Below are 26,299 nucleotides of genomic sequence, written 5' to 3'. Positions count from 1 at the left end.
AAGAGACATAATAAAGACAAAGTTTGCTCAAACATTTCATAATGACTCATTTAAAAAAAAGGGTCATGTGACAAATACCAATCTGGTCTAACAGTTCAAAAGGAAACAAAACCGATTGAGTTTAACTCCCTGTCTACACAAGATGCAAGCGACTCGACATGAATGCCTTGGTTTTTAATGGGTTTGTCGTGTGTCACGCCGCATCAAGTGAGGACAAAATGTAAAATTGCATCAAACCACGTCGCATGCGGTGTAGACATGTTGAGTCAACAAGAACGCATGAAATCAACCAAGAATTGATTCAATTCTATTTGATCAAAATAGATTAAACATTCAAAAAATAGGCCAACACTCATATATAAACAGCGCTGATCCAATGCTTGAAAATACAACCAACAGAACATATAATCTAATGAAAATGTTAAACCAACATCTACACATTTAATATATGTATAATATTTTAACAACGAAACTTGAAATGCATCTGGACCACTGTTTTTTTTTTGCAAAGTGAGATATTGATGTGCTTCTCTTTGTCTGCAAAACATCATAAGGGGTGCAGTCATAAGACTCCCTCACAAGATGGCAGTATGAGTTCTAGCCTGATTTCTAGTCAGCAATAGAAAAATAGCCTACAGTTAGTGAGTACATGTGCTGGAAAACGCATTAAACTTTTATCTATTCACTGATTGAGGACAAACAGGGGAGTAATGAATTATTGAGAAGTTCAGAATGCCATGCACTATGTTTGAGAGATAAAGTTTACATGCCCTCTTACCTTTAACCCTTAGTCAATAGTGAGACAGACACAGTCAGGTGTGAATTTATCCTTTATACTACACAGGGGCCAAAGGTTAAGTGTTTTAACTCATGTAAAAGGTTTAAACCACTACCGCTGATGAAGTGTCACGCGAGACTAGATTACAAAGTTTGGAAGGAAACTGATAGCTTTGCTACGCAGACAAATATTTGCTTTCAGATATAGCCACATACCAAGAAAAATGTAGCCCAAATACGAAATGTTAAGGTGAAATGTTTCATTTACATGTGAAATGTGCACGCATGTTAACTTTCTATGAAGGAAGATATCAAATATAAAGCGGTGTATTTCAATGTGACATTTCTTCATTCCAATGAATAATATTTAACTGTAACTTCAGTCTAATTTGTATATGATTATTATACATGTAAGGGATAATGTACAGGCAGCTGTTATCGCAGAATCAACCGCTTCGCGCCGGTTCGGATCCTGATCACACTGTCGGGGCTTCTTTCGCGATAACAGTCGGCTGCTTGTATTACAAGGCTCCTTGCCACAAGAGAAATAAACCGGACATGAAATGTGAATTTGAAATATTTGATTAGCTCATTTTTACCGAACGGAGACCTTTCGCAAGGAAAAGCCATTTAGACTCGGTTTTAAAGTAAGAAACGACGTTCAAACTTCAAGAACAGGCAGATTGCTTGAATCGTTCGTAAATATAATATCATACGTGAAATTAAAAGACATATTTATAATTATTTTTTCTGTAATATTAAACTCCCCCTCTCAAAATAATTCGCAGTATCCGGGTTACAGGGTGTTATTACTTTCGAGCAGTTGTTATTTGAAAAGAACAACCCTTGGAATGTCACGACTGGCCAATCAGAATCAAGCATTCACATGAGCCGTGTAATAATTGGTTTTATGGAATACTATTTGATGAATACGGGGAATACATTTATTTAATACGTATAATAAAACTATAATAAATATGTAAAAATTATTTATTTTACATGAACAGAAAAATATGACTACTAGTAAAATATTTCTTAAGAGGATGTTACTTAGTCAAGTATGTTAATCTGGGTCTTTGCAGTCCCAACGTCTAACTGAAGGGGTTAACTGGGGTCAGGAAGGAAGAGAGTGTGCAAGGCAGCGGGAGGAAGCCAGGCAACCCACATACGTACACCACACGCGAGACGTAGAGCGAGAAAGAGCAGGAAAGCGCTATAAATCATTACCGAAAAGCTTTCCTGTGGTCATTCATTAGACACATTCCCCTGTGCAAGCTGTCTGCATACGTCAAAATGTTTCGATTTGCATACATTAAAAGAGCAGTGAGTGACCTGGCTTCCAAAATGGTTCTTCGGTTTTAAATAACTTTTCATATATACGGTCTCAGCTAAACTATAAACTAGATTTCCACATTTTCTGGAGAAAAACTAAGCAGTACTTCTCTGTACAATATTCACTGCAATTATAATTCCCATTAGCTTTCTTTATCAAGGCAGTTATTTACAGGAAGGGTGGGCAGCCTGATATCTTAACAGTGTGCAGGATAACACGTCTGATATCATACTTCAGAGCATTCGATTCTGACAATGATTGCTCACAATGTAAAAGAGAGGAGGTGTAAAAAGAGGCTTGTCTTTGTAGTATAATGTCAGGAAACAGTGACAGGAAATGATGTAAGATCATCAGGTCTGATGGGTATTCACCACGGGGGGCCCCAGTCAAATCATTACCTGAGAAAACGGCTACTTTTCTCGGTGGTGAAATTGTCATGACAATAGCCACTAAGAGGAAGCAGCAGCCATACATGCTGATATTTTACAAACCTGTTCACGTACCCGAGAGATCATAAAGCCATAACCATAATCTAACTAACTTCGTCTTACCATTTGTATTATTCAACGTTGACGCAAAGAAAACTCATCCTCATTGTTAAAGGTTTAGAAAAATCTTCAGTGAAAAATTAAAATCAGACGAAGACACTAAAGAGAGGCTGTGGGTTGTACCTTAGTGCATGTATGCAGTAGATCACCTTGGGCATATTCTTTCGATCATATACATCGGTTGTCTCTGGGTAGAAGATCTGAAAGAGACAAGCTGCATTTACTCCAAACGTGTATACATTTCTTTATTTGGAACTCAGAGAAAGTTATTTGGATGAATAATTGTAACCAACAGATCTTGGATTCCATTGACTACCATTAAAGGAAAAATGGCGAATAGCTGTAATGTATCTACACAATCAAAATATTGAACAAGTACCTTTAAGATTTAAGTGCCTCTGGACCTTGCAAAGTGGTCTACAGCACTGTATGTCTCAAGTTTTTACTTTTAACTTTCTACAAAACAACTACTGTATAACAGACAAGACAACAAAACAGCACAAAGTATTACGTAAGGACGCTGCCCATCGTTTCTGTGGCTTTGCATGGTGCACTGCACCAGGTTTCACTTTATACTTGGTTGCAGTGTTTTCTGCTTTTGAGTAAGAGTTCCTGCCAGGTACTGCAAACACTGCGCAACTGACAGATTAAGTTAACCGTTACTCATTAATGTCAACAACTCAAACCATAAGTTCATATTCATTAATACTCTTTATTAGTTTAGCTAACAACACTAAAAAACATCCTGATTCTCAGGGTACAAAATCAACATTTGCCACACCCTTTAAGAATGAATGGATTTATAAGTTAACGGAAATAAATAGTTCTTACCAGTCATCAAACTGTAGTGTTTATTCAGAAACATACAATTTGAATTCGACATGTCAGGGTATGGAGGGATTTTTTTGAAAATATGCTAAATTCTGTAAATTCTCCACCAAGGTAAAAGTCACTCCTTTGAGGGAAAGTGTAGTAAAAGTCACCTTCAAAGGGTCAATATGACACATGTTTTAGTGTGTGTGTGTTTTCTGTAAGTGTGTACTTGTGCCTCACCTTGGGCAAACCCACAGACTCCATGGCTCTTAGCCACTGCACAGTGTTATCTGTATGTCTGAAGTGTAGTCCTGAGCGCTGAGACAAGTGCACATAACAACAAACAATTAGAGTAGAACATTTCATTAAACTCCATTTTATTCTGTGTTATAAAGCTGTTTATCATCACTTTACGTAATAAAAACAATGGAAATTAGCAATTGAAACACGTAAGGTGTTTTTTTCCTTTCGTGAGAATGAGGATGTGAGAATGGGTACATACTATGATGTACAGCTGTACGATATTTTTGTGTCTTTCGCATCATCGCTAAACACTGTGTTAAACACATTTGTGGAACCACTGAATTAAATCACTATTTTTATCTTTCAGTAAATTAATACCTTATAGCGAGATTGATCCCTGTCATAAATCTTCTTTTCCGTCACTAACTGAGGGGCAAAGAACTTAGCCAGTTTGCCAAGGTAGACGCCATTCCGCAAACCGTCCTCTAGCTCTGTGGTAGGAGGCAGCTGTTCCTCCAGACAAGCCTCCATCCATCTGAAATCAAAATGTCAACGAAACAATATTAGCAGGCTGATGGATGGCTGTTTAAGACACTTTAAAATAAAAGCAACAGACTTGAATGTGCCTTAACCGTAGATCCTACAACAGATATCTTCTGGTAACAACTGTGTTGCATCAAAAATGGCAGATTATTCCCCATTTATTATAAGGACATGCTTAAAAAGGAAACACTTGTACCCTACAGTCCATCAAATATTCTCTCTTTCAGCGTGATCAAACATAAGATAAACACTGTTTTAAACTTGTTAGACAAGCAAAATATGCACCAATCAAGATATGCAAATAAAACATGTTTTAAGCAACAGACATGCTCGTAGTTCTTTATTTTGTATGTGAGAAACTGTTAAATGAGAGACAAATGACTGCAGGGTTTACAGAAACCTGTTTTGGTAAAACAGAATCTAACAGAATTAAGTGTCACACATATGCAATATTTAATCATTAATATCAGATTTACGAATTCAAAAATAAGAAAAATCGTAGTTTCCCCCCAAAAAGGCTGAAAAAACCCACAAATACTTCCAGATCTGTAGTAACTGGAGAATGCCCGTTCAATAGGATTCTCAGCATCTCATTAGCAGGTTCTTAACTGGCGCTGGACCCACCTGAAAGCGAGCCAACAGAAACCTTACATTTTTGCACTCAGTTCTTGGCACACCTGAGCTGTAAATGTCATGCGACAAATCATGACATCGTGTCAACAATGACTGGATAATGGCACTGTCCATAAGGTGAAAGTTACAGAATTTACACGGAGTGATTGAACTGTTCCCTGCTAGTCAGTCAAACCTTGAGCCTTTGGTAAAACAAGCTTTCTCCTTAGCAAATTGGCAAAATATACAATTAAATATGACCTTGGACTGTCCCCCAGTTACGCCATTAAAGTGTGTAGCCAAAGACTGAAAGGGCATCGGTGTTTTAAACCATTCGGTAAATATTGTTTTTCAAAGCATCAGTTAAATAGTCAAGGTTACTATAGTCAACCCTCATACCAGTAATTCTCAACATAGAAACCTGCAAAACACTTAAAGTAAATTCAATCTTTTATCTTCGATCTTTAAATCCGAGTGAAAAAATATGTATTGGTTGATAGTCAATAAGCAACCAAAAGTGATGCTTTCGACAGAGATTGTGTCGACCTGTGCTCGTGCAGTCAATGTATCCGCCCTTCACCAGAGCAGCAGCTTACATTCATGAGCTCAATATTATAATATTTCGAGGACCCCCCTGTGACTACATTCTCAAACCGCAATGCCCTTTATCAGAAAAACAAAGTCTCCGTCAATCCAGTGTTTATATCACCTCCTAATCAGAAAAAGAATGTGTTTTATAGATACTGTATCGTTTATCCGGCATAAGGGCTCAGTCAGTTGTAGAAATAACGGGTCTGGCTGGGTAAGGAACATTAGTACACTGAACAAAGTTAAACTATGTTTTAGTGAGTCAGTTAAAATGTCAATACTATGCTGCCGTTTGCAAGATTTGGTTAATCATTTGCAAAGTGACTCGTGAATTGTGTAGCTTAACAGAGTTCAATCCGAGACCTTAAGCATAGTCTGGTGTTATTTAGATTTGTCCATTTTTAGGGTCAGGTGAGGTCAAAGATGCAACCTGCAGTGATTCTTTCTTTACTACACTCAAAAAATGATGTTTGATGCTTCTTCAAATGACCATTTAAGCAACACATTTTGATAGAAATTAATTTCAATATGTTCAATCCACTAAACCTAATGGTTTTGGAAGGAAACATAAATCTTCATACGCATAAATTAAGCAGTGGATCTAGTTCCCAGCATTCCCAAAATGAGGAAAAGATTTCTTTCATTTATTTAACTGATTATTTCATTTCTTTTTTGTATGAGTGTGCAGCACAACTGGGGGAAGTGCTGGGATCTATTACCCTTTCAGATGGCTACATGATGACATTTCTTACATCTGATGCTTTCGTTCACATGGGCCAAAAGTCTGCATTCCTCAAAAGTCCATCCACCTCTTTAGGTTGATTTAATTAAAGACAACATAGATGAAATGACAATGGCAAGGCAAACATTCTGTCCAGACATGTGTCAGCAATTCCCCAGCCTCCCACAGAACCCACTCTCTACAGTCCAAATGCTTATGGCAGCATACTTTTGAATACACAAATACATTGACGTATATACACTGTATACTACATTCTGTATATATACAAAGACGCAGCATCATGCAAAAACATATACGATCAGTTAGGGATAACTTGGCAGAAACAGCCTTTTCACAACTGAATTTGAGCAGAAGAGCAGAAACATCCAGCCCCAGTGCACACCTCTCAGTGTCCTCACTGCACTTTGCCAACAATACAGACGCCTGTTACATTGTCCATGAGAGATGTTTACCGGCCTGAGGCGACTCTTTCCTGTGATTGTTAGGCTACAGGGTTTCAAACAGAGTTGAAAGAAACATTTAAAACTCACCACTTGAGTCCGAAACAAACAGCTTCGGCTAACATGTCCACCGATGAGATTTACATACTGTGCATACAAAAACTAAATCAAGTGTTAAGGGTGAATGAAAGCATGCATGATTTTGAGACTATGCCAACTTAATGCAAAAAACGCACACTGTTGGATCATTTAAGTTCAGCAGGGGAAAGAACAAGGAGCAATAAAAAAGCCAGATATACCATTTAGTTTGAAAAACGAGTTTAGTGTCAGATGAATAGGATGGCGGTCCTGACTCCTGAGACACAGAGGACATTATCCTCTTTGATGACTTCTCATCTATTTATCTGTCCGTCATGCTACTGAATTTAACAACCTAATGGATCTGTACGCTGCAACTGTTTGGATGACAGCGCAGTTGTGAGCAAAGTTATTACAATGGAGTACACCACCCAATTATGATATACAGTAAAGGGAAGGACAACTCACTTAAGTGATAGTTTCCCCCAAAATGAAAATGATGTCTTTTTTACTCACCCTCATGTCATTTGGTTATTTTTTTATTTTAGGGTGAGCTGTCACGTTAATATGGGTAGAGTTGAAGTCCCACCTTTTGTGATAAGAGCCGAGCATCTTAGCGCTTAAGGACATCGCATGAACTAGCATGAAAGGTTTCTTTCATTATTTTTTGAAAAAGCAAATGTCCAATATAGTTGTTTATTGAAGAAGTAACAAAGTATGTAATAATCTTGGCAAGCAGTCTTTAAGTTTAATTTAAGCAAAATGATTTAATTTGTCTATTAAATGCTCTTGTATGGCATGTGGGTATTCTTTACAGAAAAATAGCTGCCTGTGACACTTAAAGGTGATGTCTAATGCTATTTCATGCATTCTGACTTATAACACAGTGGATCTGTGATCCTCGGTCACAGCAATAAAAGATCTATTGGTAAGTAAAAGATCTATCGGTAGGTAAGTAAAACTGCAACTTGTCTTAAAGAGACGTTGCATTTACTCCGTGACCAGAATCATGCAACAACACTGAATGTGGCTCATTTTTTCTTAAACAGGATTGGTTCCCATTTTCCAGATTTGGTACTAAAAGCAGACCGGCAGCAACTTACTTCCTGGAAATACGATGAAGGAAAAGATTTTACCGGAGCACTACTGTAAAGAAATTACGCATTTATGTTATCCGTCTGAGCCTTTAACTAACAACTGATCTGAGGTTTGAGACACACACAAAAAGACACAATTAGAGATGGAAAAAGTCTCCTAACTGGATCCCCGTATCTAAAATAACTCATGCTTTATTTGCTTAAGTCAGCGGGTACAAAGTCTTCCAGTCACAGTACTGGAAATAAGGGGTGGGGTGTATGTGTATGCAACAACAAATCCATAACATCTTTTCACCTGGGTATACACAAATGTATAACTGTATAAAGTAATACCATTTATAAGCAGAAAATTATTACACAGAAGCTTCATAATTAAAATTTAAAATAAAGAATATAAAGTTTAATTGTTGCCTTCCAGTTTTAGGGAAAAGTGCTACAGCTGCATCTTGCTTTAACTTTACTGACCTAACGGAGTCTATCAGACCACATGTTTATTAGAATGACTTGACTAAGAATGCCCAAATCTATACGCAAGTAAAGTGGGTGTACTTGTAAATCTTATTGTATCGTCGACGCCGCAGCCTGTTAGTATATTTCAATAGTAAAAGACTTTGTTACAGACTAACGCGGGTTGAGTTTGTCGTGTGTTTGTGATCTGTAAATGCAGACACGTGCGCAACCTGAACAAAAGACAACATAAGTCTTAATAATCAGTAATAATGTTCCAGCTAGAGGCAACAAATGTCATGTTTATAATGGGGTTTATTGTCTTTGTTGAGTCGCGACGAAAGGTGGCGTAACACTGGTTGATCACTAACGGCAAATCTTTATAACGTCGTATATTAAAGGATAAAAGAAACAGTTTGCCATAGTTTTGAACTTTTAGCATAATATATTTTATAAAAACCTTACTATTCCTTTACATCCTGCTCAAGTCGCGCTGGCAAAGTCGATGTATCGGCTTGATCATCTTCAGTCAGATTCGGAGCTCGAATTGATAAGGAAAGTACCGATGACATTTTATCACCTGTCAGTACAAATGCTTGTGAACATGATGTTCCGTGTATGGTAAGAGGCGTTACACTTCTGTCACACGCTTGCAGCATTCCACCAATCACTACGCACTGGTTAACTGGCCAATCAAAGCACACCTCGCCTTTCAGAGCGATGAACTTTGTAAAAAATTCTGCGCGTTTCAGAGAGGCGGGGCAAAGAGAGACACAAAAATGCACGGTGTGTTGAAAAAAAAAGGCTTTTTGAACCTTAAAAGGTGAATACACATTGCAATTCATCAAAAAAAAGATAATATTCGCTTTAGGCCTGTCCTTTGACTCATTTTAGTGGAACAAAGAAATAACAAGTGTAGATTCTTGTAGCTGCCAGCATCATAATCCTGATCCAACATGACAGGATTCCAGGAACAAAGGCTCGAACGACGTCATAGCCCCAACTACTCTGTCAAGAAATCAAGAATGTATAACAACTGAATCATTACTTAAAAAAGTAACTTTTTACTTTCACCATCTTGTCATAAAAGGAACTGATCCGATTTTCAAATGTTGAGAAGTGAAGTGAGCATTGAACGCCTCATCTCATTTCAGAACAATGCATGCTGTAATACTCCCTCACATTCTTTTCTGCTCTCATCAGATGTGGGTCAAGTTTCCAGCGATACAAATGACCGCCGATGCATTTAACTGCTCTCTGTGTCTTGACAGCAAATGAATACCAGGCCTGACTATTGAAAATCTACCAGACATGCACACAATATAGTGAGCTCTTAACCTGAGAAAAAATATTGTACATATAAAGTTAAATTGAGAAACATCTGTATTTACATTTCATCCAGAAAGACTCGTCAATGCAAAGTGACCAGGTAAGGAAAACTCACATAGGAAATAATGCTTCTGGCTTTGTGATACCTCACTTAATAGGGTGCTAACACAGCGATAAAAATAAGATACCTTGGGAAAAATACTCTCAATATTATACCGTACTACTGCAGCACAATATTTTCCATTACTTTCATCAAAGAGAAACCATGTGAACCTTTTGTATTGCTTCTGCCTAAAACAATATTAACTGATAACAAATAGGCTACAGATTCACACGATGAACACAGCCAAACGCTATAAAGGATCTATTCGCATAACAATCATCATTCCATGTCTACAGTGATGAATCTAAAAGGTTTATAAGGTCCTATGACTACATTTACATTTAGTCATTTAGCAGACGCTTTTATCCTAAGCGACTTACAGATGGGGTAAACAATGGACATGACTACAGCGTGACATCTATCTGTAGTATGAATAAGGACAGTTTCTTCAACTTTCACTCACTGTTTGGCTTCTTCTAGGTGACAAAGGTATTCGTAAGCAATATTCTGTCTTCTCCTCTCATCCATTTCCTCTGCCGACTGCCTCTCATCATCCACAATGGCTGTGGGAAAAAAAGAGAAAAAATTGTAGTTGGAGAATACAGCACCCTACTGAAAGAATTTTTTCCCCATACTAGTAAAATAACACATCAGAATGCCGAGCGTGACATTTTCCTTCACAGGTTAATCAGCTTACTGTACCACAGCCAACAAAGCAACCAAAAGACCAGTTTTGGGCTGTGAATGTAGTTAGTAGTTTCATTCAATTATGTATTCAAGCTCATTATAACGTGGCCCCGATACAGTATATACAGTTTACAGTATTACGAAATATGATGATATTTTTGTTTAAAACATTTAATAAACTGTTCTTTTTATCACTTGAGTGACGGTTCAATTTCAAGACCAATGAGGGCAACCAAAATATATTGTCTCCTGGTATGTACAAATTTCATTTTGTGTGAAGGCTCCATAGACGTTGAGAATCTGTGCGTCACACAGCCAATGAATCGACTTTCAGGAGCACAAACTGGAAAAAGTGCTCAAGCAATATGAGAAAAAGGAAAAAAACGGAAATAAAAACCAACCAACTTCATTTAGCAGTCAAAGCAACCAAAACAAACTGCTCAAGAAATGGTGTATTATTGTAGTATAGCCTTAGAAGGTCAACTACACTAAATTTGACACAGTTTACGAATTAAAACTACACATAATAAACTAACTCAAATGAAACTAGGGCTTAGCCTATGTTGTGACTAAACCAAAGTAATGAAAACTGTGTTATATTTCATCTTCAGTTAATGTTATCCCATTAACATTAAGATTGGTATTTAAGCCTAGACCAACATTTCAGAGAGGTAGCGATAAAACACACAGATCTAATGTCAGACATTATGCAGTCCAGAGCCCTCCTGGTGCATGATAATGCCCGGCCTCAAGTGACCAGATTCTGTAGGCAGTTTCTGAACGATGAAGCCATTGTTGCCGTTGACTGGCCCTCACGTTCCCCAAACCTTAATCCAGGTGAGGACCTATGGAATCTCATGTATCCGAAGCCATCAAGTAGCCCCAAAGACTGTCCAGGAGCTGACTTACAGTATGCACTGATTCAGGTCTGGGAGGAAACCCCCAGGACACCACGTGCCATCTTATCAGGAGTATGCCCAGACTTTGCAAGGTGTTCATACGAGCACATGGAGCCATGCACATCGCCAAATAAAATTATGAGCTACTGTGGTTAAATTCATACTGCAAACAATACACGCACAAAACATGTTTATTTTAGCTCCACTGTGTGTGTCCGCTTCAATATCAATAGTATTAAATGCGTCTCTTACAATGGCTCTGCGCCCGTGCATATTACATCTTTAAGGGGCGTGGGCACCAATAGATAAGCGAATGGCTGAAGGAGGGGAGACGAATTGGAGTGACTCAATGCGCTGCTTGTGCAATATAACATTTCTGTGCATTAAATATATAATTATAACGCGCAAAATTTATATATATTGATAATCAGTCACACATTAAGTAAAACTGGTCAAACAGGTCAAAATGCGACCATTTGGTCAGTCTAAAGTCATTTAGATATAGCAATTTTTCTTTGATTCACACAATGACGTAAGAAAAACAACTTTCTATTAAAGGAGAATGAATAGTTGTCTATTATTTATACCCATTTAAAAAACTGGTAGGTCTTGAGATGAATTTTTCTTGCCCGGCTCAGTTGTAGCTCCAGAAAAGTTAGAGCTATTGAACTTTAACTCAGGTGATCACTTGCCCCCCGGTCTCCCCATATACTGTGTATCTTGCTGGTCTGATAAAGCTCGGTTGAAACATCAATTAAATGGTAAACTACGACACCTATTATGACTCAGCCAAGGCTTGTTCAGTCAAAAAGTAACCTCCAAAATACCAAAGTAAGGTTATACCTATAGAGAACTTATGACGCTGTGACCGGCAATGAAAAGGCTCAGACATAGTTACATCAGATCAGACAGAGCACAAGGCTGTGTCCAACTACCAACTGTTTTCACAATCCTCACTCATCTAGTAATAATTAATCTTGCTGACACACGATCCCACGCTGGCCTTTGTTCGAGTAAATGAGATTCAATTCTGTAATGACAAACAGCTCTGCAAATCTCTCACGCTGACGCACAGGCTCGGGCATGCCAGTTAACCTCTGCGGGGCTTCATTACGTAGGCTTGCCTTATCACTTTTATCCATCCCAGTCCCACAGACAATCACCTCAATATTTTGAAAACATGGTAACAGAAGTGATTTCTTATTTAAATTACAGGAATCTAGGTGTGTATATTGTTATATATATATATATATATATATATATATATATAACAAATAAATAAATAATAAAAAAACTGTTATATGAAGATGCAAGTGCAATGCACCAGCGTTCATTTTGAGACAATGTCACAATAATACCCACCAACCACTTTTACAAATTTCTGGAAGTCTGAGAAAGCCACCGGGGTGAGTAAATACAGTAATGAAAATAACTTTATATCCTTAAAATGAGCCTGAAATGAAAGTCTGTAACTGAACCGCAGCCGTCAAATCATTCACTTCAGTTCATGCTTCAGCTATATTACATGATAATAAGTTACTTTGCAGTTCTACAACTACTTCCGTCCTCTTTTCACAACTATGATGTCATTTCCTGTACTCTGACTCTCAAGGTTAATTCTGTTTTAAAATAAACATGTCGAAGGCCTCAGAGTCAGACACGTCTTGATGCACGTGTCAGATTTTCAAGTGAAGCTAACAAAATGGGATGTTGTCAAACAGCAAAAGGCACTTGGTATTGGAATACTACTGTTTGTAGTGTAAACACGTCAAGCCCATTTCTTAAAACATCACCATTGTCATGAGTTTAGTTGGACTGCAATATGCATGTCAGTGTTGACGTAAGTAAAATACTCTTTACATAAAAACTATCTAGTATAATTCAACAGATAGACATGCTGGTGATGGACTTCTCTTTTTGATACGCAACAAACCTTCAGGTTATGGCAAAATCGATGTGTTATGTAACTTGCAGGTCACAGTTTCTACATCACTCACATGTCTTCCGTGATATCTGTAACCACCAACAGTGAGTGCAATCAATTCTGCAGAGATAAACTCCTCAAACTGAATTCCTTAAATATTTCAACTGTACCGAGTGTCAGGTGCTTTTGCAAAGGGCAAAGGTAATGTTTAACAGGAGAAAGCTCTCTCGGAGCTCCCCATTGAGCAGGCCACAGCATGACATCTCATGCCAAGGGTGCACAAGCAACTTTCTGTGACAACTATCCGATATGTCACAGAAACATCAGAAACAACACCTCAGGACAAAGAAAGATCAAGGAGAATATTTGCAAGCCTGAAACGACATTCTGGCACTGAAGTGCAACGTATTTTTTAAGTTTTGACTGAATAAAAAGGTACATAATCGGCTATAGAAAGACCCTAAAAGGAGACCAACTCTTGTTGTTAAATATTAAATGATATCTGTTCTGTATCAAGGCCTGACAACACATATTACACACTTGTGTGAATGGCAAACCACCACCCAAACATCCGCGCACTGATCACGGGCGACAGATATCGGTAAAGTGCCACCTATTCTTCGCCAAAAGCCAAGCCCGATGGAACCCAGATTATTCGAGTGACAATATCATTCATGCGTGAATTTGTGTGTGTCTGCACACAAAATAGTTGACATTGCGCTACTTACATCCATATCGTGGTCTGAGAGAGTTTGCGCCGTCTTCATGGTACATCCTGCTTCAGTTCCCCTGAAACTCACACAACCATACGCTGCGCTCGGACTTCCCGACACTTATTTTAAACTTCTTTCCGCTGTGTCAGGCGATGATTGAACGAATCGGTCCTCTTGTCAAAGCATTGGTCCCCTGAAAAGCACCGTGCCCACTTCCATCAAATGCGGTCGGTTACTAATTCTCTTCCTTTGCCTGTCAACCTGGAGAAACCTCTGCGCGCAGCAGAACGCATGACGCGGCTCCACCTGCTGGTGCGTCACGCCCCTCCTGACCTAAACCACAGTCAGGCTTTTAGTCCACAACTCATTTATGTAGTTCTCAGTCAGATATTATGAACACCATCTAACTTAAACTATCAACAATTCAAGTTATACAAGAATAAAATCACATACATTTCTCAAGATCATGCTTCAATCTGCTTTAAAATGCCTTTTTAGCATCTTCAGAACTGTAATACAGTTACAAAATGCTTTATGTAACTCAGTGGTTCTCAAACTTTTTAACTTAAGTACCCTTTTTATGATTTTTTTCACGCCAAGTACCCCTTGACCAGACCACAACATTTTGCATTAAAACAGTGATATGAGAGTCAGACAGTTATTATATGTGATGCCTAAAAGCAGGTTTATTGCTTATAAACATTTCTGTATGTAGCTTTACGCAACTATGTAAATCTCTTAAGTATTATGCATAACAGTTAAAGGTAAATCAGTCTTCTTCCGTTCAGGAAAATCAACATTTCTTTAACATTTTACATTTTACCGTAACCTCTCCTAACTTGCATTATTTCGCACACAGACACTGCTCCTGATCTTATAAATTGAAATGCGTTTTAAATGTATGAATTAATTTTTATGCATATTTGTGTAGTCCTCGTTTCATATAACAATAATATTATCATAATTTAGTGACTTGTTGATTTTCATTATTTATTCCTAAATTTCAGTTTCTCTCACGCACCCCCTGCAGTACCCCAAAGTACCCATTTGGGAACCACTGATGTAACTTCCTGTTAACAGACGTTGGACTGTTAATAATAAATTATTTAGTTACATTCCACAATTATTGTGAAAGGAACCATTTTATATGCTTCATTCGTAAACAAAATGGTAAAAAGCCATTAAAGATCTATCCATTATTTTGTCTAGATTTCAAATCTTTAATTTCATCCCTTTTTTATTTACAATATTACTAAAAAATAACAACAAAAATTACTAGAATTGTGCTACATTAATCAAAGTTTATTTAAAGATTGTATTTCATTCATATATGTGACCCTGGACGACCAAACCAGTCTTAAGGGTCAATTTTTCGAAATTGAGATTTGTACATCATCTGAAAGCTTTCGAAATTAGCTTTCTATTGATATTTGGTTTGTTAGGATGGGACACTATCTGGGGGAACAACAACTGTTTACAAAGATGGAATCTGAGGGTGCAAAAAAGCAACATATTGAGAAGATCGCCTTTGAAGTTGTTAATCTGAGGCACTTTGGAGGCCATACACTCACAAAAAAGAAAGTTTTTATATATTTACAGTAGGAAATGTATAAAATATCTTCATGGAACATGATCTTTACTTAATATCCTAATGATTTTTTGCATAAAAGAAAAATCGAGAATTTTTACCCATACCTTGTATTTTTGGCGATTAGTAAAAATGTTCATGTGCTACTTAAGACTGGTTTTCTTGTCCAGGGTCACATATGTAATGCTTGACGTCCATCTCAGTTATTGAACTTTGGTTGCATTATTATATCAAATTCAATCATTAAGCATTAAACCTATTAAGCAAACGTATTGTCTGTTAAATTTGATATTTATTTCATTTTATCCAGCAAAACAAAATAGATCATTTGTTTACCACATGTGTTATGATTCATATTTGTAGATTAGGCTTCCTGTGAACCTTTTTACTGGAAATAATCTTAAAAAACACTTTCTGAAGCATGAGTAAAGTTTTAAAATGACTAAAAAAGTTCAGGGACAATGGTGCACTGACTGGTACAAACACCGCCTGCAGATGTCAGTGTTGAATTACATTTGAAAAGGTAATGATGTGATTTTTAGAGAGATTTTATGCACTTTAAGCAATTCTTCTTTATGTTTTCCTTTATTAAATTACTTTGTTTCAAAGCATGTTTTGAGGGGTATATTGCGTTTAATATTAACGTTCCTGTGTCACTCCATTATTTTCTTAATTTATACAGTAGTAGGCAATTTTGCTGTTCAAAAAGCAATTCATGACAAATCTAAGTCAAATGCCAAGTTAAGAATGCATTGAATGTCTTACAGCTCCTTCATTTTCCACCCTGTGAAATGTAATATCCCTCTAACAAAAGACAGGTCCTCAATGAGATCACACTATCACCAACATCAAGTATTAGCAATGAATTGTATTCTGTGATGGTTTGTGGCATTATTTTGTTTCTTTTACTTTGACTTTAAATCAAAATATTTTATCATTTGCTTGATCATTGCTAATTCTCATTTCTATGTTCTATCAAGTTCCAGACATAATATTATCACTTAATGAAGTGATCAAGTGCCTGAGCCTAACCATGGTATGTTTCTTTATGAAATAATTCAGAGATACTTTTCAACACATCTTTATTACTTTCACAAAATATAACAGCTTTGTTTTCTCTTTTTCTAGCCTTGAAAACACTGCTACATTCTCCTGTTCACTCCAATTTTCAGTTTGTTCCTCAATGGAAAGCACAAGAACTCAGAACCACATTCAAAAATGTAATACATGCAGTTTTGTTAAGCAATGTCACGATTGGTTCTTATGGGCAATGAAAGAAAAGTTTTCACAATGTACATAAAAGCTCCATTTATTGCTGTCTCCAAAAAATTATGTTTACATAGTATTCAGCTTGTAAGTCACCACAACCATATGTACAAAATGTACACAAATAAGCACACATATTAAACCCATACACATACTGTATACACACATCTGCTTCTTTTCAGACAACATTTCAATATATACACAATTTTTTTTAAATGTAATAAAAAAATCAGATGAGGACAGATTTAGATCATGGACAACAGTGATTAATTGTTATAGATGACACAATTTAATGTATATATAAGGTTGAAACTGCATAGCTCTGCTGAGATTGCGACAGCATTAAAGCCACTTTAGGTTAGTTGAAAGCCTAATAAAAAGTTGTCTTAAATGATAGTTCTCACTGTAGACCTTCCAAAAAAGCATTAACATCTCAAAAGCTAATAAAGCTAAATTAACAATAGTGCTAAACCTTTGCGTGATTCATGTTGTTTGTGGAATCACTGCTTTGGTTTCTGTATTTAAATCAATACTGTTAAAAGCACATTAAAATCTAAATCATTTTTACCACTTTTCTTTATTTTTTGAATCTCTAAACAAATTAATTTGTTTGCACTCGCAGTGCTTCTTGGCACTGTAACTTTTACCTTGTGATTATCACACTTTCTACAGATTGTAGACCCCATATGATGAGGCGGGCTCTCTAAACTCCCCCTGCACCTGCAAATCTGTCACGTCAACAAGATGAGTCTTTGAAATTATACATAAAAGAGCCTTTCCATGAGCAATATCCTCAACAACTGTTATACGTCAATTTTCAACTATTTTTTTCATAAAATGTTGTGAGTTTATGATGCTTATGATTACGTGTAGGCACAGTTTTTAAATGCCCTGTTAGTCAAATAAACATTGCAAATGTGGCATCATTTTTTTGTAAAGTTAGACGGTACATATAGCTTTTTTACTTTGAAGAAAACAATGAATGCCAAAAGACTTACACTTCATCTGAGCAAATAAAATGTTTTTGATAAACACATTTTCATGAATGTGGCTGCAGGGAAAATATTTAGTGTAGTCTATCCAGATATGCGCATTTAGTATGACCACGGTGCGCAGTTGTGGACTTCAGAGGCTGGAGTGGAAAATTAAATACTTGACAAAAATAATTCCACTTTAAATAAGTGCTTGGGTTAAACAATTTAAATTAAAAAGATTATGGCTTTCAACCCTCCAAACACACAATACTTAATTATATTTATATACTATCACAACCTTTTACTTTATTATCAGAAAACTATTTGAAACACATTATAGCATATGTCCTTCCCAATAATGTCTACAGCATGTACAGCTAAACCCTAAAAGCAGACATTGAAAAAGAGAAAAAAAGGCTAGGTGTGTTTATACTGTACGCTCAAGCCACCATCAGCTATTCTCTCATCATTGCATTTCATTATTTTGACAGCTGTTATTCCAGTTTTTGATGATCCTGGTTATCTGCATATTTACAGCAGGCTTGAACTGCTCATTAATAGCTCATTTTGCTCAAGTCTTAATTAGAAGACATCAATATTTAAACTTTCTTCCAAGCCTAGGCCAGTATAAACCAGTAAAAAGCTGCAAACAGTTGTAAAGAGGTCATTTGAAGAAAGTATGCTACTATTACAAACAAAAGCCAGTTTTATTATTATTATTGCAAAGTTGTATATTGATCCAAAATGTATTTATACATTTACATAATAAACTATATAAAATAACTAAACCACAGATACCTAGGTAATGTTGAAACGCCAGACCAAAAATAAAGCATGAGTGTAAATAAGTACACAGTGCACCATAATGAGAAATGAGGATTAAGTCAGGCCTGATGGATTTCTCCATATCTCTGAGACAAAGGTTACATTAGGACATTGGACCTTGTGTCAGGTAGCCGCAGTCCTACCAAACCTCCACCAACCAGCACTGAGGAGGCCAGAAGAATGGGGATGGCTTTGGTGATGCCCACTAAAGAGCCAAAAATCAAATTCCCGAGCACTGCAGCCAGCTTGCACAGGGCATTACAGAAGCCAAATCCAGTTCCTCTGAAACAGAAAGATGGTGGAGATCAGTTGGTCTAGCACTGATATTTAATGAGTTTGGAGAACTCTTTTTTGGGTATGGGTTGGCATATTTAATAATGCATGAACACGAACCTACCTTCTGTCTGTAGGGTAGAGCTCTACTGTCACAACATCCAGGGAGTTCCAGGCAGAGATACTTAACCCATTGTAAAGGCAAAGCATCCCAATCATCATAGACTCACTGGTGCCAAACCACAGGAAGAAGCAGCTGATGCCAGACAGGATCATGGAAAACCCTGACAAAATACAAGGTGTTTCAACCCACATAGCATTTAATCATTTCTAGTAATTTTGTCATATTTGTGCAAAACACATCAGCTTACCTAACATGGACAGTCGGCCAATTTTGTCCATAAGAAGTGCAGAGACAATGTTGCCAGGAAGGACGGCCAGTGTTCCCAAAAAATTGACAAAATAAACCCAGTACGCACTATAATCATCCTCAAAAGTCATTTGACAGCCTGTTTTGTTGTGGTAGAATGTGCTGTTTACAATGTCGGTGTTTATAAGTTTGGAGTCGTCAACATCTGTAAAAAGAAAAGTAATGTTGGCGACTATACAGTTAAAGCTGACGGATTATATTGTATGAAAATATATCATTTATTATAACAAGATTTACCAGTGTTATAGAAGACAGACTCAATAAATGTGCAGTTTCGGAAGAATGATCCCACGGATGTCACGTCCTCAAAATAGCAGTTTTGAAAGGTGGAATTGATGAAAGTGACAGACTTAAATTTCATATTTATAAATCTGAGTAATGAAACAGAAAATATTTTTGTAGGGATGTACAAAAAGACTTCATTAAGAAAGTACTGTGTGTAAATGAGTATTTGAACAAAACGACTGTTACATAAGGAGAGTTACCTGTCATTGACAAATAAGCTATTAGTGTGTATCTGGTTCTCCAAAGTAAAATTGAAGGAGAAGTCTTCGATGTGTTCATGGGTGTGCCTTTGTACTCTGGAGGCATATTCATCTGCCTGAAGATGTTTGATGACATCAGGGAACCATACAGATAGGCCATAATACCTGTGGGAGCATTGCAGTTTTTAAAGGTGAGCTAGCAGACATGATGTCTATTTAATGGTATTTTTTAAAGACCAGTAGGCTACTAAGCAGTGATTTTCCAACATTTATAAAACATCTCTGCAACTGCATGGAGAAGATTTATATTTTACGCTACATTTACATATATACAAATGACTTCTGGTAAAAAGCAGTAACTGAAATCTTGTTTTCAGTTCTGTCTGTTTCTTACAGTACATAAAACTATTGCAGGAAGACCTAGAATATAGACTTAAAAAAATGAGATGACAAAATGTTATATTCCGACAGCTAAAGAGCCAGAGAAATATTGTAAAATATATATTTGTAAAGTAAAATGACACATTTTTCATTATTTTCTGTGGCTAACATTTTTTTACTGTGAATACCGTAAATAATTCCATAATAGCCTATTATTACATTTTACAGTGAAGTCTACTCATATATTTTTTAAAAATATCTAAATGATTAAATATCTTAAAGGGAGAGTATTTTTTTGTCATAATTTACTCTAAATTTAAATTTTTCGATGAGCAAAAAGAAAGACATTTAAAGGGATGCTTGCAACCAAACACTTATTGTGCTCCATTGACTGCCATAGTAGGAAAAATGACAATGGTATATTGGTATATTGGTATATACAAAGAGCCCCAGACCTGTTTGCTTTTCTACATTCTTCAATATATTGTTTGAGTTCAACAGAACAAAGAAATGTATAAAGCAAATTTTCCTACAATGCTAGACAATGTTGTCCAAGAACTGTTATACAAACATTCTTCCAAATATCTTTCTCTGTGCTTATCAAAACATAGACATTTCTACAGATTTGGAAGAACTTGACGGTTCATTTTTGGGTGAACTGTCCCTTTGTCAGGGTTTAATTGTAACTTTGCTTTATTTTGGTTTAGTGGTGAGAAACTAGAATCAGAAACACTAAATGGTTTTGGACCTGCGGTTGAGCAAAGAGTAAGTTTGCCTTTATTCTTAGGTAAAACAACATACCTATTAACAAATAGACAAAAATCTCTATTTTAATTAAACAACTTTGTCTATCCTGCGGCAGTAATACAAATATGGATTAAAAGTTTATACATTTCAGTGACATGTAGTAACTTTGAGGAAGGGCTTACCCAAATGACAATGTAAACCACACAGTAGCAAGTTTCACTGTAATGTCTTTCACTGGATAATTAAAGCACTTCAAGAACGTCAGCCAAATCTGGAAGGACAAAGAAGTTTTTTTTTTGTCATAAAAAATCTATTAAAAGTCAATTATATCAATGAATTTTGTCGTTTCTTATATTTCACGAAGCTCACCCCATGAAGTTCAGACTTTACTCTGAAGATCGCTTTTGATAAAAGGCTTCCAGATTCCGTCTGCATCTCTACAAACTCATCAATTTGCTTTGGGATCTTAATTCTGTTCACCTGCAAAAAGAAAAAATGGTACAAAATGAAGTCGTATGTACTTCATCTTACTGACCCTGACCACTGAAGAGCTATAGTGGTCAGGGTCAACATGGAAGATGATGCAATGATGTGTAATTGTTTTGAGTGTGAAGTTTTGTGATGTATTGTTTGTTGTGTAATTGTATGTTTGAAACTGATTGAACTGCTGGACATCTTGGCCAGGACACTCCTGTGAAAGAGATTTTTAATCTCAGAAAGACTTTTCTGATTAAATAAAAGTAAAATAAAAATAAAATAGGAATGTCAGGAAAAACAATTATCAAACTTTTTATTTTCCATAAAAGCATTGAAGCATTGTTAAACTTCTGCACATGTTTACAGTTTATGTGTTTAACTACTGTGACACCACAGAAGTAGTTTCACTAGATAATATTTTGTTGTTGGCTTCTATTTCTAAATATGTTGAAGGGCTACTGAATTTGTAAAGAAGATAAGAACATATAGGGACAGCTTGATCTTTGGGGTGCTCGTAAAGCTTCTCATCTCTAAAACTGAAGCTTTCCTACTTTCACATACAGGTCGGTATGAGACAATCATTCATGAATGTAGGCAACTTCAAAGTATGGTTGGTGTTTTAAACTGCTTCAAAGCTAGCGCAGAGAGGGAATCCACTCACGGTAAAGACTTTCTCGGGCTGTCCACGCGCTCGCATGTTAGTGTCATGAATCTGCTTGAGGATCATCCAGGCCTCATCGTGCTTCCCCACCTGAAAGGATAGATCATGAAAATCCTTGAGAGATTAATGGGATTAAATGCCAACCGCGGCGCTAGATGACAGCCGCCCACCTCCCTTGCTATGGCAGGCCTGGAGGCAGGGTGTAGAGGAGAGTCACGACAAGCACGGATCATTAGCTTCAAAAACAGTCATGTTCTCTTAATTCAGGCAATATTCTCATAAAGACTTGAGTACTGAACTGAATTTCTTGCAAACGTGTAATTGGAGATGGAGCAGGCCACTTCAATAAAAGCAACATGGACAGATATTGTATTCTTTTTTGGTGAAACACAAATATATACAGGTGGGCAATTACAGCGTTATGGACGTGACATAAAAATGGAATTTGTTACGAATATATTGAACCATCTGTTTACATTTTACTTAACCTTTGTTGATCTAAACATAAAAAAGGAGGATATAAACAAAAAAATCTGCTTAAAAAAAGGGAAATAAACAAGACAAAAAGGACGCTTTTTTTAGGAGACAACAAATTTTGTAGGATTTCTGTGAAATAAAATGCACAATCCTGAAGAAATAATACCCAATGAATGGAGAAGGGATGCCTCTTTATAGAACATCAAATAGTTACTTCATTTTACTATTTTACCTGACTATAAAAAAATCATGCACTAAAAATAAAACAAATGCTTTAGAAATTTGAAGAGATATCTCATATGGGTATTTGAACCACCACATGTTCAAATCTGTGCTGTTGCCATAGTAAAATGGCAACAAAAAAAAAATTGTGGTGAGGGTTGACTTTTCACGGAATTGCTCGGATTCATTCTCTTCTGAAAAGATCAGGTCCGACTGCATTGAAATTTCAGGCTGTCCCAGACGGGTCTGAATGGTTAGTGCAGGCATGACTGGTGGACCAGAATAAAATGCTGGTCATGCAACATGGTCCTTCTTTTGAAGCTTAATCGAAATCCTTTTATTTATTCTGAGGATCATTATCTAAATGACAAAATCTTTAGTACTGACAATACTTACTTCCAAGTAGAACCTGGGGCTCTCAGGCATGAATGTTAAGGCAACCACAGCGCAGACACAGGGGAGAGCACAGACCACCACAAAGACCCGCCAGCTGTGGAACTGATAAGCTGAACCCATACTGAAACTCCAGCCTAAAGAAAACGTCAAGCAATTTTATGTTATTTATCTAGCAATGACAAAAGTCTTCGCCGGTAGCATTTTGAACGCCATAACAGCTGTAAAGACTATAACGCAGCAAAGTGTATCAGTAACTGCGAGTGTGTCGAAGTGTTTATGGAGAACATATTCATTTCATTTTTATGTACTGCTTCTGCTTGATTACTAATAGCATTGCATTGAAAATTTCTACATGTTTTTTCATATAAATGTACAGTTTGTAACCCCCTAGTTGACACTGTGTCTGTAAAAAGAGTGTTCAAATGTGCCACTTACTATATGGGTACAAGCTGAACTATTATTGCAATGTTACGCATATCAAAATACACGTCTTGTGACACTACACAACAAATAGACAAAAGTATTGAGTGAATGAGGCGTGAGATAAAAAGCACAATATTCCTTATTACACAGAGGTTACATTGGAAAAGAGACACCATTGAACTACAATACGGCAAAAAATCGATTTGAATATTTGGATATACATCAAAAGATTCAGCAACACATGGAATCCAAAACTGCTCATTTGAAGTGTTGCCAGGCAGGTTTCTTGTGTCGTGAACACCAGCATTAAGACTGTGGAGGGATCTCAGCATGTTGTAAATGCATCCTAAGTGTGATATCAAGCTGGAAAATGTGGTCGGTTTGATAGCAAAACGTATCAGTGGTGTCATGCCTACTTCACCAGGATCTCCACATTTTTCTTTACTGGTAATGTGTTAAGCGACCAAGTTGAAAGGAATTAGCAAATGCACATGCTTTGTGCACAGCTAAAACATGACACATCTACATAAATCACTGCCCCCACACTCCCCTTAATGGGCCCATGATAACATCTTCTGTTAAACCCAACAATTGCCATCGATATACTTCCAACCCAGTATCACCCTTAAGCATGTAATAAACACACTGGTCCACTCGAGAAAGTGTGTCAGTGTCACACTTTGCCTCCTTTAGTCGTTAAAATGACACGCATGTATGAAGGTGGATTAACGTTACCTGCAGGGGGCGGATGTATTTACCTAATGTAATTAGCCAGCATTTTATGTATGGGTGTGATTTTTTATTTAATCAGAAATGTTATTTTGTGTATATTTATTATTTTGTGCCTACACACACATTTGAGCACGTAACCTGACCCACCCTGAAACCTATTAGTTTGTATTTTATATAATATAATATAAATATAATATAAAACAGCTATAGACGGTATTTATTTAAGAAGTGCATTTATTTCAAACGTTCCACGGCCGAAGGACAGACCCAAAAGTGATTCTCTTCTCCGTCAGATCCTGTTGCATACAAATAAAAAAACTGCGACTGGAACATCAGAGTCAATTGTGAACGTTATTAGCTCTTGTGTGACTTGTGACTGGTTGCGTCATTACCTTCGCTTACGTTATGAAACGCCATTGGCTGTCCTCCTGCTAGGTCTGCATCACACTTGAGTCGCTGCGTCCTAATTCGCCTACTTATACTATGCCCGTAAAGTACATACTGTTTTTACTTTGGAAAAGTATTTACATTTTAGTGCTTAACGAAACTGTATGCACGCACTGGGACATACTAACGCGAAACGGAAGTGGCCATTTTAGCCTAGACGACGATCTTTAAAGCCGGGATGTTCAATTTCCGAATAACGCTAGTTTAGACCAGAGCCATTGATAGAGAGAGTTCTGTCAACGGAAGTCCAAAACGCGAGTTATGTTTTCTCTTTCAATGCTTTATTTCTTTAATTTTTTATTCATTTAATGGCTTTCATCTTTAAACGGGTAAGAAGTTTACCCATGTCGGTCTGTTTAGTCGCAGCTCGATCCGTTACTGGTAACTTCCGGGAACTATTGAAACTGTGAAAAAAAGTTCCATTGGAGACAACATAGAAAACGCAACTTTCTCCATCAATTGGTCTGGTTTAGACAAAGTTGGGCCCAGTATGAAACAAACTTGTAGCCAATCAGCAGTAAGGTGCACAGTGCACAGGACGGAAGTTAGTCAAGCCGAGCGCTGACAAAAGCGAAAGATGGCTGTAGGGGTGTATCAACAACGGCTAAGAGAAATCGGATACCCCGCCTTTAACTGCCAAAAACATCAAAATACAGCTCTTCCTTGCATTTATGTATTTATTCATTCATTTTTTTGTATGTAATGTTTACTGTATACCTACAATTATTAAATTGGCAAACCATCTTTTATTTAATTTTATTAATGCCGTTTAGCGTCACTAAACTCTGCCCTCTCGCGGTGAGTTGGGGGTAAGATTGTTTCAATGTGAATATGGATATCTAAAGGTCTAAAATTAAAAGGGATGGAGCTAGAGTTGTGAGTTTAGAACCGTGTCTGTGTGTGTCATTTGAGTAGCTATTTGAGGACCTGTGGTGAATAATGAAGTAACATTACACTGCAGTATAAGTGAAAGCAACGAAACTGTGATTGCAACAACAGCCAGGCCCAGAGGGTTAATGGTTCGCCCATGTCATTGGAAATCTCATTACATAGATTTTGTGCATAATTGACTTGGGAAATGCATGACTGAGTCAGCTAGCAGACCTACCCGCTTTTACTCATATACTGTGGCTCGCCTGTGGTTACTACCATACAGTATCTTGTTTAAATGTATATAAAGACTGTATCAAAGAAACATAAGCATAAATACAATATGCTGAGATATTCCCTCTATACCAAAGAAAGAAGGAATTACATTTACAGGTTTGGAATTACGTGACAGAGAACAAAATATTTCTACTTTTTTGGGTGAACAATTCCTTTAAAAGTTGTTATGACTGGAAACATTTCGATTTTTAATGTACATGCTTACTTTTTTAACAGCATTTAATATCAACGAATGGCTGGTTGCGTTGCAATCAATAATTTTTTTCAACAATGGCCTTCTAAAATAAAAGATGAATAATTAAGCTTTCTATGGATATGGGTTGTAAGGATAAGACAATATCTGGCAGATTGAGAAAATTGCCTTTGAAGTTGTTAATCAGAGGTGCTGTGGCAGGCCATCTACTCACAACAA

The 26,299-nt window shown here is 36.8% G+C and overlaps 2 protein-coding genes across 2 annotated transcripts in view; both read right to left on the bottom strand.

Moving 5' to 3' along the window:
• iqgap2 (IQ motif containing GTPase activating protein 2) overlaps window positions 1–14,188 on the bottom strand; it is a 47,784-nt gene extending 33,596 nt beyond the window's left edge. The window contains exons 1-5 of the mRNA XM_056745487.1: window positions 13,932–14,188; window positions 10,157–10,256; window positions 4,093–4,249; window positions 3,712–3,789; window positions 2,782–2,858 (exon numbers count right to left, since the gene is read on the bottom strand). Of these exons, the coding sequence (XP_056601465.1) occupies window positions 2,782–2,858; window positions 3,712–3,789; window positions 4,093–4,249; window positions 10,157–10,256; window positions 13,932–13,977 (458 nt within the window). The 5' untranslated portion in view covers window positions 13,978–14,188. The remainder of the gene's footprint in view (window positions 1–2,781; window positions 2,859–3,711; window positions 3,790–4,092; window positions 4,250–10,156; window positions 10,257–13,931) is intronic.
• A 2,471-nt stretch (window positions 14,189–16,659) lies between these two features.
• sv2ca (synaptic vesicle glycoprotein 2Ca) overlaps window positions 16,660–26,299 on the bottom strand; it is a 31,388-nt gene continuing 21,748 nt past the window's right edge. Inside the window, exons 5-13 of the mRNA XM_056745991.1 lie at window positions 23,119–23,252; window positions 22,024–22,113; window positions 21,255–21,365; window positions 21,068–21,156; window positions 19,758–19,922; window positions 19,510–19,643; window positions 19,214–19,417; window positions 18,967–19,126; window positions 16,660–18,851 (exon numbers count right to left, since the gene is read on the bottom strand). Coding sequence (XP_056601969.1) covers window positions 18,668–18,851; window positions 18,967–19,126; window positions 19,214–19,417; window positions 19,510–19,643; window positions 19,758–19,922; window positions 21,068–21,156; window positions 21,255–21,365; window positions 22,024–22,113; window positions 23,119–23,252 — 1,271 coding nt within the window. The 3' untranslated portion in view covers window positions 16,660–18,667. The remainder of the gene's footprint in view (window positions 18,852–18,966; window positions 19,127–19,213; window positions 19,418–19,509; window positions 19,644–19,757; window positions 19,923–21,067; window positions 21,157–21,254; window positions 21,366–22,023; window positions 22,114–23,118; window positions 23,253–26,299) is intronic.

Source organism: Triplophysa dalaica, chromosome 4, assembly GCF_015846415.1.
Source record: "Triplophysa dalaica isolate WHDGS20190420 chromosome 4, ASM1584641v1, whole genome shotgun sequence".
Lineage (NCBI taxonomy): Eukaryota > Metazoa > Chordata > Actinopteri > Cypriniformes > Nemacheilidae > Triplophysa > Triplophysa dalaica.
This window is presented reverse-complemented; position numbering and strand designations above follow the sequence as displayed.